The following is a 13,904-nucleotide window of genomic DNA, read 5'->3' on the forward strand; positions in this document are numbered from 1 at the left end:
TTTATCACATAAGACTAAAGCAAGACAGAACTGTATCACAATTCACTGCATTAAGGACACAAATGCAAGTCTCCTGGAAAATTTAATTCAGGCCATAAGGGAATATCAATTACTAATTTGAGTTGCACCTGGTTCTTTGCTCTCACTATCACACCATGTTTATACTGCATTACAAATCTCTAACTCAATAGTCTGTACTTGAGAGTGGGTTGGTTTTTTAACTGACTAACTAACTCACTTTGTTTTTTTAACTGCATAACTATCTATAGTGAGGTACAGAGGCACAGAGAAACAGATCTGTTTATTTACCTGTTCCTCTAACACACTTTGGGTTAACATTGATGGGTACAGGTTCAGGCACCAACTAACATCATCACAGCAGGAAGACAAATGTTTACTTACAATTCCACCTTCCTCACCAGGATGGCCAGGAGATCCTCTGTAACCTGTACTTCCCTGAAAAAGAAGAATTTAAAAGTAACACTGTTCTCCAAGCACACTGGGTTCATCTCTATCAGATTATTCTGCACATAGAGGTAGAAAACATTCCCTGAAAATTAGATCTGGTTATGCTAAGGAGGGCAGGCTCCTTGCATTTACACAGACACTCTGTACAGCCCTGTGTATTTGACATGGCTGGGAAAAAAAACCCAAATATAAACCCAAGAAAAGAACAATGGTTAATATACAGTTTCAGCTGTTATTTCAGGAAACTCTCTGATGGCTTAACAAAGCTCATTGGGATACCTGGTCAAATTAAACATCTTCCTAGTGATTTGGAAAAGAAAGCATTACAGTAATGAAATTCTAAGGTGAAATGAAAAACATATGGAGTTGGAAACTTGTTAGGGCAAAGTTATTGTAACACCTTGCAAATACCTAGGAACGTTTCAACTTTATATTGGAAGTCATGCAAATATCATTACCCTTAGGGCAAAATTTGAGCAGAGAGAAACTGGAACACAGGAATTTCTAGTTGCAAAACAACTCTGTTTACATTCTGAACACTGTTTAAGCACCTTAATCTAGTCTTTTAGTAAAACAGAAAGGTATAAGAAAAGCAACAAGAGTAACGGGAAAAAACAATAAATTGGTTTATGAAGTATGAGAAGACTATACTTTTCTTAAGAGATAACCAAAACTTCATTTAACTGCAACCATATAACTGAAGAGTGTGAACTGCAGATATCATTTATCTCACATGCTACCGGAATAAGTAGAAATTATGAAGGGAAGTAGTCAAATGGAGACTACATATATTAAAAGCTTTAATAATTGATTCTACTAGTATGCTGTAGAAGTAGTGATATCTGTAATATTCAAAAAGGCTTAAAAAACCCAATTTTAAATCTTAAAAGAAGTAATCCTTTTGAATCAAAACAGACTTATAGAAGAGGACATTTGGAATAACCAGTCACAAAGGGATAAGTCACATACCTAGTGAAAAATTATTATTTTTTACTCTAAGCTTGTCAGTTGGAAGTTTCTCATTCCCAATAGATAATAAGCCTCTTGATTAATCAGACTTATTTTTTTAAATCCCTCTCCATTTTCTGCTGAATTGGTGCAGTAGAGTGTTTAATGATTTTTATATGTACAAATAATTTTCATTACAAAAATCTTTTGCACAGGAGAATGCAGCAGAGAAAGGATCACATTTCATGTTTCTCCTTCATCTGTCCTAACATTAAATGTTATGGAGACACACAAGCATGCTCTGAAATACTACAGAAATACTTTGAAAAATGAAGTTCTTATGTAATGTCTATCTTAGACCTCCTACCTTCCTTCCAGGATTTCCCTGGACACCATGATCACCATTTTCTCCAAGACACTTACAAATAACCTTACAGCATTTTCTCTCTGCAACAGTATCCTGAAAAATTACAAGAAACATTTCATTTACATATCTAATCATAAACAAAGACTGATTTCCCCCACCTTTTGTTTATATCACAGAAGGACTTACAAGATTTCTCTGCAAAATGTTTGCAATATCTGCAAACCCAACACTCAGAGGTTCATTGTATCCAAACCCTCTGCCAAACTCTATTTCCCAAAATTCAGTCAAGTTCTGTGCATTGTCCAGGCCAACTAATAGAAGTGCATCAAGACCTTCAACAAAAGCACAAATTTAAATTAGTGAATATCTGAAACATACAATTTAACCAACAATATAAACTTGAATAGCAGCAATTCCCTGAAAGACTTACATTTTATGTCTTCAATACAATATGTTAAAAGAAATTGAGAAAAATGGATAAGAGAAAAATGCAGACCAGTAATTTTCCAATTGACTTTTCTCCCCAGCTGTCAGACCAGAATGTTACTCAGTGCCCAAACACAAGTTCAAACCTGCTTTTTTCTAGAGAAGTTAGGGTTGTATCTAACCTCTGGTGCTGTTGTCATCAGTGAGAAGGGTCCATTCTGAATTGCTCCAGCCGTTGGAACTGGACTCTAGAAACTAGAACCTCTCCACCCGTAGGCATGTCTCTGGCATCATCTGCCATATAGTGACAAGTCAACATGTATACTGCTTCACATGGAGAAGCAAATACTTTCCCAGGGACTCTTGGGCAATTCCACATGAGCATGGAGAGGCAGTGTTAGGTGGAAAAGTTGCAGTGGAGGAGCTGTACATGAGGCCTGTGATAGTAGGAGGCAGGAGCATCAAAGTGGTACTGTAATACCTTTAAAGTGAAGTGAGTCTGCTGCTTTCTTCAGGTCTTCCAGTGAATCATCCAGCCCATCTGAAAATACTAACAGAACCTGGCAGAAAAGGAAGCAATGACAAATCAATTGCAAAGAAACGGAAAGTTCAGTCTTTGTAAGAATTACAGCTCACATTGAGAAACGGCTATGAGATGGTCAAATTGCTCTACACTGCTGTAGAACTGAAACATGTGCTGGAAAATGGCAGTGAGGAACAATGAGAACAGAACACAAAAGCCTCTTCCCTGATAGCATTCCATTTGAGGGATTTTTCTTGCTGAATATAGCATAGTTATTATATTATATCTGTCTTCTTAGCATGTGAGGTAGGAGACAAATTCTTTTTTAACTTACCCACTGAAAAATTTTCTCTGATGTCTGAAGAGTTCTCTTATACGTGAATGTGGAGAAGAATTTAGAGCAAATTCTCCCACTTCTGCAAGAGCAGCTCCCATTGGCTGTTAACTGAGCCACACCAGGTAGCACATCCTCTCTGGGTCTAATCCTCCCCCCATGCAGATATTTATGTCCTTTTGTCCTTCCACATAGGCAGGTCATTACTCTTCTCTGTTCTCTGCCCTATGTTTCCTTCTTAAGACACAGGGTTTAGCTCACCTCAGGATGCTAATAATTTGTATTAGATACATTTCCATCTTTTCAGGCCAAAGAGTTGCAGTTAAATTTCTTCCAGTATGGAGGAAAAGCACAGTTTCTTAGTTCCCCTTCAAGCTACCAGTCTCTTTCCATTTCTCTCCTCCAATTCCCTCTTCAAACCAACAGAAACCTTCTCAGGTCCCACTCACAGAATGGATTAGTTTGCCCAGAAAGAAGCTGCACAAGTAAATTGTGCTCTATCCCCAATGGCAATGATTTAAAATCCTCCTAAACTCTCTGACCAGCAAGTGCACAAGCACAGCTAGAGCTTCTTCCCTCCCACCCTTCATATTTTACATTCCTTATGTAAGGCACAGCTTTGACCAAAGCAAAACCTATTTCTTCTGTTAAGGTAAATTTTTCCATAGGTGACAAAAGCAAATGAAGTGACTGCCACACCAAACATCCCACTTCTGTACTAAAGCAGTTAGGAGACAAGAATTTAAGCTGGAACTAACTGGTAAGTTACCAAACATACAATGTGGAGGCACTAGTACAAATTCTATGCTTGCTCAAGCACCACACGATACAGCAGAGAGCAGGACCGTGGATGGGTAAACTCATCACAGATTGTTAGAGACAACGCTGTAGGCCTGGGTTTGGTTGTTTTTTCTATGATGTTTCCATTTTAAAAACATGGGGAACAGGGAATGTGGGTATTATATGTATTGTATGTCAAGATATGTTGTTATTTTTATAAAGCATTTGTTTATATCAAGCTCTTGTTGGAACATATCCATTGCTGAAAATGCTGGAATTAGGTACAACTTTTTTGCTGCTAAGCAAACATATAACAAAGAAAAGAAGAAATTCAACTAACAGATAATCATGGTCTCTGATGAGTTTTATAACTAATAATCTTTACACAACAAGCATGTTATTGCTCAGGATCCTAGGAAGATTAAATTGTGATTTCATGTGCATTCTAAAGACTTGTACTTTCAATTTGTACATAAACAGTGTCAGAGAAGAATATTAATCCACTGGTAAAGTACTGAGATATGCAGCATATTTATTTATAATAATAATGCCCAAGCAGAAAGAAGCCTTGCTTGATGCTGATCTCCAGAACTGGCAATTAGGAGGAAAAAAGCACTGCTTTTACTTTTATGTCAACCAAGTTCTTTCTCTGAGACTAAAACAAGCAAAATCTTATGTGGTCATGTTCCCTGTTCAGACATTTTAAGAAATCTTTGGAAAAAACCTCATTAAATGTGCAGCAAATTGGTGCAGCTTCAATTGGTAAATCAAACACACCTATGCAAATGCTGTAAAAAATAGAATGCCAGCTTTCATCTGAAAGCAGAGGGACTTGTAATATGGCTTCCTCACTCCATGCCAAATTAAAATTGGTGTTTCATAAAAGTGAAAATAAAGTTGGAAGAGAAAACTCCTTATGTATGTAGCAAGAACCAACCAGTCCTTCCTTAGTAGGAAGGTCCTCCTGCATGGAGACCTTAGTAAATGCTAATATTCAAACAGTGACTACAGGACATACTCCGTGCTTTACAGAGTCAGTGCCTTATCAAGAATAAACTGTCAAGGCATTGATTCTGAAACATTCCAATGAGACCTGAATTTCTTGAACTCAAGTTGAAAGAATCCCCATTCAATTCAGGAGAGATTAGATGAAGCTTTATGCTTCTCCCTTCACTTTAAGATGGATAAATTAACTACAGCATCTAGGCAGAATTTCCTGATCATCAGTTATCTGTAAGTAGAACCCAGCTTTGTGTTTTGAAATTATTTGACAAGTTAATGACATGAATAAACTTCTGTAAGCAAATTTCTCAGATGACCTTTTTTCTGTGACTTCTGTTTCGATCTGTCACTATTCTGGACAAAGATACAGAATCAGGAATAAGAAAGAAGTTTCCTTTTAGGAATAAGAGTTCCTGAAAGAAAACTACTTTCCACTGCCCAAAGTACAATCATTCCATGGTAGATATAAGAAGGTTATCTGCAGGAATACTCATCGCATGTATCAAACCAAATGTTCTGGGTACCATCCCACTACAGGAGTGCCTAGGGAACTGGAATTGATGTATCAGGCTATATCAGGTCAACGAAAAAAACAGAGGTTCTGTATGAACTTAAGAAAAGACAAGGGTGACTGAGCACTGGCGCTGGTTGCCTGGAGACATTGAGGAGTCTCCATTCTTGGAGATACATAAAAGCCATTAGGATGTGGCCCTGGACAGCCTGCTTTAGGTGACCCTACTTGAGCAGAGGGATTGAAGAAGGTGACTTCCAGGGATTCCTTCTAATCTCTACCATTCTGTGATTCTGTTTATATGTGTCATTATTCCTGAACTTCTTTTTGTCTTCCTGGAGTACTCAGCATTAGAGTCTGTAAATATTACACTGCCTAATTTTTCCAAGATATATGTTCATACCATTAAGTTACCTTAACTTTAGCAGAAGTCACATTAAAGAAGTTCTCCTCAAGTGCCTGCAAAAAGTCTGCATTCATGTAGGTGTCCACAGTGGTCTGTGCCCCTAAGAACTTCTGGATGATCTCTTCATTATAGTCTTCAAAAGCAGAGTCAAAGATTAATTGTTTGTTCTGTGCCAATACTTGGAACTTGAACCCAATTTCAACTGGAGCATTGCAGCTGGTATTTGGCAGTGATTTCATCTGGAGGAGAAGTCTGGGGAGGAATGCTTGCAGTCTCTGTTTCAGGAGCATTGTGGTTGCTGGCTGCACACTCCTTGAAATATCAATTGCTATGGAAAGATCTATATTGCATTCTGAAAAAAAAAAAGGAAACAGGGAACTATAAACACACATTTTTTGTGATCTTGTTTTCTGTCAGAATAATGGAACAAAATTCAACATAGTAGAAGTAAGATGAGTGAGATAGGTTTTCCATATACATATACATAAAACATCACCAGCCCACAGGTTTCAGTATGGCCAAATGAACTTGCAAATACTAAATTACTCAACATCTGCACATTCCCAAACTACAAAACATGTCTGTTCTCCAGCTGCCCAGTGTCCTCAAAGGGACTAGTCTTGAAAATATCTCTAAGAGCTTTTCTGCCAACTGAGAATGTACAACACCAATTCCAGTTGTGAAGGGAACCTTAATGACTGACTGTGCTTTGTCACTTTGTCCCAAGACCATGTGATACATGAAAACATGGAACAACAGGCCAAAGAAACAAACATGAGAGAGAGAGAGGCAGCATTGCCTACATGAAATGTCATAACCATTGTGAAAAATAGCTGCTGTAAGGCGATGGCTACCTCAGCTATGGAATTGCTTGCATTTTTCCTTGTAATAACAACTAATAGTGTGATGTGGCTAATTCCTCCCCCTGTCACAATCATCTTGCCCTCATTAAAACCTCAGCTAAACCACATGTTTTTTTCTTTTCTACCTTGATTATTCATTTCTCATGTTGAATTTTATTCTGTGATCCTAGATGCATTATTATTCATTGTTGGACCTCTGCAAGGAAGTCAGAGGCATACAATTTTAGCTGTATAACAGCACTCTACCTAATTTTATTCTCTTTTCGCTCACTGACTCTGAAACACTTAGCAATCACAAGATTGCTTTCTGTGTTTGCTAGTTTGGGCTTGTTCCTATTATTCCACATATTTTTTCTGGGTTTTCCCTCTCTCATGGAAGAGATAAATGTGTTCAGTTCTTTAACCAAATACTTCTAGAAATCATCTCATCTCAGAGGGACCAATGTTATGTTTCAATATTATCACTTGTGGTACAAACTGCCCCCTAGAGGGTATGATCTGCCAGAAAGCAGTGTGAAAATCTTTGAAAGTAAAAGGCCACACTGAACAAGATTTTATGGCTAAAAAAACTTGACATTCAGACCTCAGAGCAACACCAAAACTCTATGCCTCTTATCTTTTTAGCTCACTACAAAACAATCAGATAAATGTATCTACACATGCATACATGTCTATATATACATGTGAACACAAAATCTGATGGATATTTCTTTTCACAGGACACAGATTATGTGTTCACAACGAGATTTTTCTAAGACCTGGGTCTTTTTAGTCACACAGTTTGGAGGTAGTCTGAAGGGTAAGCATGAACTCAGGAATTTTGCCCTGACAATTGGTCATCCACACTGCTCAGTTCTTTCAACGTTCTCTGTCAAGTCCTCATTTTACCAGCACAAACAATAAAACAGCAGTAAATTGTTCCCTTTTTGTGCTACTATGTTGTGCATGAGAATGTGTAAAACATCTACTGGTTGGTATCCTATACCTTGTTGATAATCTCTATTAGCAGGAATAAACACCTCTGTGTTGTCAAACTCTTTTTCTCGCCACCTGTTCTACAAACATCCACATCGTTAAACTGTTCTATCTTACTGCTACAAAGATATTTTTTTTCTCCTGTCAAGGTATTGTCCCTGAAATCTAATTCTTTAAATTGAAACATCTGTCAGTTAAGAGAAGGTGGCTGGAGAAAAGGGAATGAATAGATTTATTACAGAAAAAAAGGTCAGCGAATATATTAAAACAGATGACAGGACAAGATAAAACAGGCTTCACAGAAAGCTGATCTTCATTTTATGAGACAAATTTATGCAGCTCTTAGCAGTAAATATGTGCATCACTGAGATGAAACCCAATATGCTTTCCATAACTTCTCTCTCTCTAAACAGGAGTACCTGTGTGCATATATATAAAGTTTAATGCTGTTTCTCCCATTAAATCTCCCTGTTCCCTGCCGTGAAACACCAGGAGGTGCTACTGCGTCAGCTACGGTCATACTGTTCTATGGCAGCGCATTCCCCTTCCACAGCAGCCCTCTCTCTCTGCTTGGAGGAGCCAGGGAATGCTTTTTCATCTGGGAGGCTGCTCAGCTCTTGATGGGATAAACAGTGGGTGGAACTACAGAGTTCATGCTGAATCAGACCCAGCTGTTCTCTCTGCAAACCACCTGAGCAGATATAATTCACACAAAGTTGCTTCTGCCTTTAGGAAGAAAAGTTCAGCTCTTCATTTTGGCCCCCAGCACCCCAGCAAACACCAGCTAGTTTTGGGGTGTTCAGATCTCACTAGCCTATGATGTTCAGCTGTTGTCACAAAACAGCTTGGACAAGCAGTGTGGTCATCCCAGTGTTCCTTTCTCAGTAAGTTTCTGATCATAAAGGGAACAAAACCTGGAGAACTGGGTTGGATCAATTTTATGGCATAACAAGGAGAACAAAGAGCATACATCCAACATGCGCAAAATATCACATCTATGTGAACACAACACACAGGAAAACAACAAGGAGCTTTAAAGTCACAGTCCCTATAAGGATGAGCAAAGAGAGGAGAAATGCTCCAGAACTGTCTTTTCTTGCCATACCCAACCAATGCCATGCACTTATGCCAGTTAGAAGAGATCAGCTTTTTGATTTGTCATGCACGCCATTTTTATTTTTTGCAACTTAACAAACACATCTACAGTATTATCAAACTACATAGCTGGCATGAATATGTAATGTTAAAGAGCAACTCTGTATGTTCTGTACTTCAGTCTTCCCACATGATAAGGCAACTGGCAATGCAGCACCAAGTCAGAAAAAACTCAGACCCAAAACCAGCATGTGATATTCGATAAAAATTGCTCTATTAACTAAAGACATTACGGAACCTTTATTTTCTCTGGGGTTGGCACCCTCTCAGGCTGTGTGGCATCCATTTCACTGTTGCCATTTAAAAGATGTAGTACGAGATACAACTTTCTGTTTCTCATCTAGGAAAAACTTTTGGGTAGCACCTTAGAATTACCATGGATTTGCTGTTCACATCTTGCCAATACCTCCTACATATCCAAGGATGGATTTTCTGACACACCCTCTGCACAGTGGCTCTGTGAGGCTTCAGTTTTGTTGACAGACAGTGGCTGCTGACAGTCCCACTGAAGCAGTATGGTCAGCTGGAGATGGCAAAGCAATGTTTCTAGGAGGTTCTTTTTAAAGTATCACTGAATTGCCTGTTTCCCTCTTTTTTATTAAGATACCTGCTGGGGGTATCTGCTCTGGCTTCTTTCAGACACTGAGGATCTATGAGGGCTTAATGTGAAGCACTGTCCTACTTCAGAAGCTATTTACCATAGCAAGGAATGTAGTGCCTCCTGACAGAAGCAAAATACAAGTTGTGAGTTGTAAATATGGGCAGTACTCTTTGGCAAAACAATTGCGCTGCTGTGCAGTAGGCTCAGGTACTTTTATCAGGGACTGCAGAAAGCCATGTGGATATTTGTCATTATGCACGCAACAAAAGGTTTGTTCCTTACCCTGACCAGGGAGATGTTTGCATTAACAGACCTGATTGACATTATTTTTGATGGTCTTCAGTGCATGAAGATTTTCCACTGTGAACTCTCCCTGCATCATCAGCTATTAAAAACGGTGGGGGGGGGGATTTTATCATCCCTATGTTAGCTTCGAAGACATAGATCCCATTGCTCCTTAAAGCCATTGCTGCATCCTCTACCCTCTCAGCAGAGTACTCACTGAAAAAGGCTTGGGACAAGCCTCTTTTTGGCTACCGGCACTTGCTATGAAGTGATTCTCTAGCACTGGAGGCTCTGCCCTGTTTTGGTGCCTCCTTCTTTGTAATGTCATTTTTGTATCTTCTATAAGGAATCATTTTTGTTATAAAAAGTGTCCAACAAGAATTCAGTGTATGTCACATCACTGTGCTGAATCACACTAACACAGATTTTGTCCTCCCATTGATCATTGTGTATAATCATGAAGTTCTTTGTCCCCATACTCCAGAATCCATCTACCAGAAAAACGTCTGTCATGGAAGTTTTCCTGCTGACCCAAGAAATACGTTGTAAATTTTCTCTTTCCTTAAAGGTTGTGTAATCTAATAGAAAAGTAATTTTGAATCCTAATTGCTTTTCAAAATCCAAGATCTATTGGCCTTTTGCAGAAAAACCCTCCCATCTATTCTGCTAAATTGTCGTCACCCACTATTTCCTTCTTTTCCCCTGATTATAATACAGAGGGTCAGAAGATACATCCTTCTGCAACACCATTCATAGGAAAAGGAGAGATACTGAAATCTACAACACAATTTTCATTCACAGTCTGCTCAGAACTTATCTGCAGTTAATGCATATTAAACACTTCTGTATGTGAAACACAACCATTGGAATGTATTATCCTGCTCTCTCTCAAGAGAGCAAAGGAAAATTTAGTCATGCACTTTGAGTTCCATTCTGCATGCATACATTACTAATTAATATTTATTTTCTGAGGGGAAAAAAAAAATAAGTTCACATCAACTTAAAGAGTACTAAGCATATTTCTTTGTAGCTGGCGTGAAACTCATGTGTTTCCACAAATTCCAGAAGCATTGATAACACTAGCAGAGCATGGATGGAGTAGTCATTATTTCCTCAAATCAACAGTCATGCAGAAAATATCCTGCAACTGGGCAGAACACTTCTCAAACAGGTCTTCCAGAAGACCTGACTACCAAAATTGAACTGCTAAATACTGTGACTTACCTTGCTTTTGGCAGTCTTACAATTGTAAGAGCTTTATGTTACTTTTGCAAATATGAAACTTCAGCATGCATGAACAAACAAAATGTAATGAGCTGTTCCATTATTTTTTGCATTTTTTTTAGGCAAACTATCCTGTTGTAGCTATAAGTTTTATAAAAACTGACCACATTATCCCTAATTATAATTAATAGTTAGAAAAAATGTTCTTCAATTCTTCATCTCCCTCTGACATTGGGTGCAAATATAAAAAAGCAATATTGCTATCAACTTGAAGAGTCATTTCTTTAGTGTATTACCAGACTCCTCTGCCTCTGTAGAGAAGGTGAAAATGTAGAGAAGAAGAAGTGGTTTCCAGGCATCCATTTTGAAAACCTTCCTATGGAAAAAAAAATCAAAGCAAAAGATATAAGAAATACAGAGCATAATTCCCTAAAAAAGAGGCTTTTAATTGTGGAGGGATGGGATAAGTGTATTTTATTAACAACATGCAGGCTTTCTAGCTGTATGCAATTTAAAGTAGCACTTCAAATTCATAATTTTTCCCCTTAGTTTTTAATATACAGGCTTTGAACACAGAGCTGTAGGAGTTTGACACTGATGTACAGCATAAAACCAAAAGGAACTGTTCAATGCGTTGCTCTCACAATCATGCTTTGTTCTGATTCACACAGCTATATTTACCATGATCTAAAATTCAACTAAAAGCAAGCTATTCACAGTGTAAGATTAATGGGAGTTATGCCTTTAAGATTCCCTTCTAGCCTTGAAATTTCCCGCCTCCACATCAATTTAAAGGAAAGCTTGGTGGTGTTATCTATATATGATACACATAGATAAGAACAAGCACTCATTTACAAATGAAATACACCAGTGGGCCAGTAATAAAGACAGTTGTCATAGAAAAATGGAAATACAGCATAAAATCTCCCAAAAGCCAAAACTCAATGCTGTAGATAATGGGAATGAGACTTTCTCAGAAAATACAAAATTAAGGCATGTTGAGCTTAAGCACACTAAACAAATGAGAACAACAGTTTTGTATAACTTTCTATTCTAGGACACAAGCACATTTGATTCTGCCTTTAACAACTCATTGCCTGTTTACTCTGTGTCTTAGATCTGCAAAGACAACTTAGAAAGATTACAGCTGGTCTAACATTACAGCACAGGGCTCAGTCCAGGTTCTTAGGGTAACAGCATGTAATAATACCCTGGGTCTTGAAAATAACAAAAGGCAATGAATAGAAATTATCTCATTGAATCAATATTCTGACCTCAGGCAAGAGCAAAACTTCATTTCCAAGTATTGCCGCACCAAGCTGCGCTGAAGTTCTTGAGGAGTTCTTTGCAACCCTTGGGGGGAAAAAGCACCACATTTCCTATATCTCAAGACATTTATCAGATACTGGCACTTTTCACTTTTATTACAACTGCAGTAACACAGAAATTCCTGCTGCAACTGAGGTCCCTATGCAACCAAAGAGGTTCTAGGAATTATGTAGTCCTCAACAAGAACAGAGAGCAATGCTGGGGTTGGTGCATTGAGAAAACCTCCTTCATGCCTCTGCACACCACAATTTTCTTCCATAAGCATTACTAACATAAAGGAAACTGTTTTGTAACCATTTTGCATGCTGTCTCCATAATTAAATTTTTACTTGGATTTAATTAATTTTTCTGCATATATTCCTGAGAGTTAATGAATCTCTTAAGAGTTCCCCTTGATCACTTGGACAGAGATTTAATCCTGTTATCTATTTTCACTACTACACCTAATTATATGAGCCTATTTTTTAGATGTTAATAAGCTAAAACTTTATACTGAGAGACAACTACATATTTTTATGGTAGCCTCAAAAAGTAATAATAATTTCTAATTTGCATTACTGTGTTACACAGTTCCTGCTTTGATAGCACAGTTATTATGCCAGAGCAGCATTAACACCTTGAACTCTTGTTTGAATAAATTGCACACAGATCTACAGTTAGACATGTACCCAGCTAGATATGTACATATTCAAGGACAGATAAGTAAATTGCTGCCAGTATTTCCAAAGCCTCCAATTAGTGTTTTGCTCTAGAAATTTCCATGACTGTATGTGAAAAACCCAAGAGCACCAAACAGCAGCAAGCTTCCAAAGTATATGTGGCGGCTCACACTCAGATGAGTAAAATACAGTTGGTGTTTTAGCAAGGGGCTAGACTTTCCTCAATTATGTAAATATTCAGATATCATACCAAAATCTAGCTCTTGCTATCATAATATATAGAATAATCTGTGACTGTTTCACTATGCATCTATTTCCATGCCTCCCAACAGCTGTGGTCTCTGTCTCCTTTATCTTCTTCTAGCCCCACAACACAGGAATGTTCCTTTAGAATGTTCCCAGTTCTTCAAGTCAGATACCCAAGACCTGAAAAATCTCTCCCACTCTTCCTAAACAGTGCATGCAGATGGGAACCTATTTACCACTTGCTTTGGTTTTCCCTTAATTAGTCCCTACTGACATCAGGCAGCTTCTTTAAATACACAGAAACGCTGCAATTTAGAAACATGTGCAGACTGATTTTCCTACTTGTACTATTTATTTTGCTTTATCTTCATGTACAAAATTCCAATCATGCAGTACAAGCTGCACATATAGAGGTGCTTTAGGCCTTCTATGTGCATTGTTCATTATTTACTAATGCAAAATGAGAAGTAATTTAATGGAAAATTCAAATCATAGAGCTCATAGATACTATGGATCAAACCCTAAATAAACTCTCTCAGAAACATGCAGTGCTACAGAGCATTACACTGGCAATATCTTAATTCTAAAATTTATTTGAGTGCAAAATAGAATATACAAGGCTTTAGCATAAGTTACTTATATTTGCACATCTGTAGTTGCTTATATAAATAAATATATAACCCTAATTATGCAAGATGCTAAGGCAGCAATTCTCCAAAATCTAAGACATCTTTCCACTTTAATTCTATATTAGGAGTTAAAAGTTGTAAATTATTGAAAGTCCTTAGAAAACAGCATAAAA

The 13,904-nt window shown here is 37.8% G+C and overlaps 1 protein-coding gene across 1 annotated transcript in view; it reads right to left on the minus strand.

Moving 5' to 3' along the window:
• COL6A6 (collagen type VI alpha 6 chain) overlaps nucleotides 1–13,904 on the minus strand; it is a gene marked incomplete at both ends in the record, with an annotated part of 63,451 nt that overhangs the window by 28,115 nt on the left and 21,432 nt on the right. The window contains 8 exon segments of the mRNA XM_084208229.1: nucleotides 403–456; nucleotides 1,784–1,876; nucleotides 1,970–2,115; nucleotides 2,691–2,769; nucleotides 5,774–6,117; nucleotides 7,614–7,683; nucleotides 9,673–9,727; nucleotides 9,729–9,860. Of these exon segments, the coding sequence (XP_084064355.1) occupies nucleotides 403–456; nucleotides 1,784–1,876; nucleotides 1,970–2,115; nucleotides 2,691–2,769; nucleotides 5,774–6,117; nucleotides 7,614–7,683; nucleotides 9,673–9,727; nucleotides 9,729–9,860 (973 nt within the window).

The sequence above is a fragment of the Fringilla coelebs genome, assembly GCF_963513975.1.
Source record: "Fringilla coelebs genome assembly, chromosome: 1".
Lineage (NCBI taxonomy): Eukaryota > Metazoa > Chordata > Aves > Passeriformes > Fringillidae > Fringilla > Fringilla coelebs.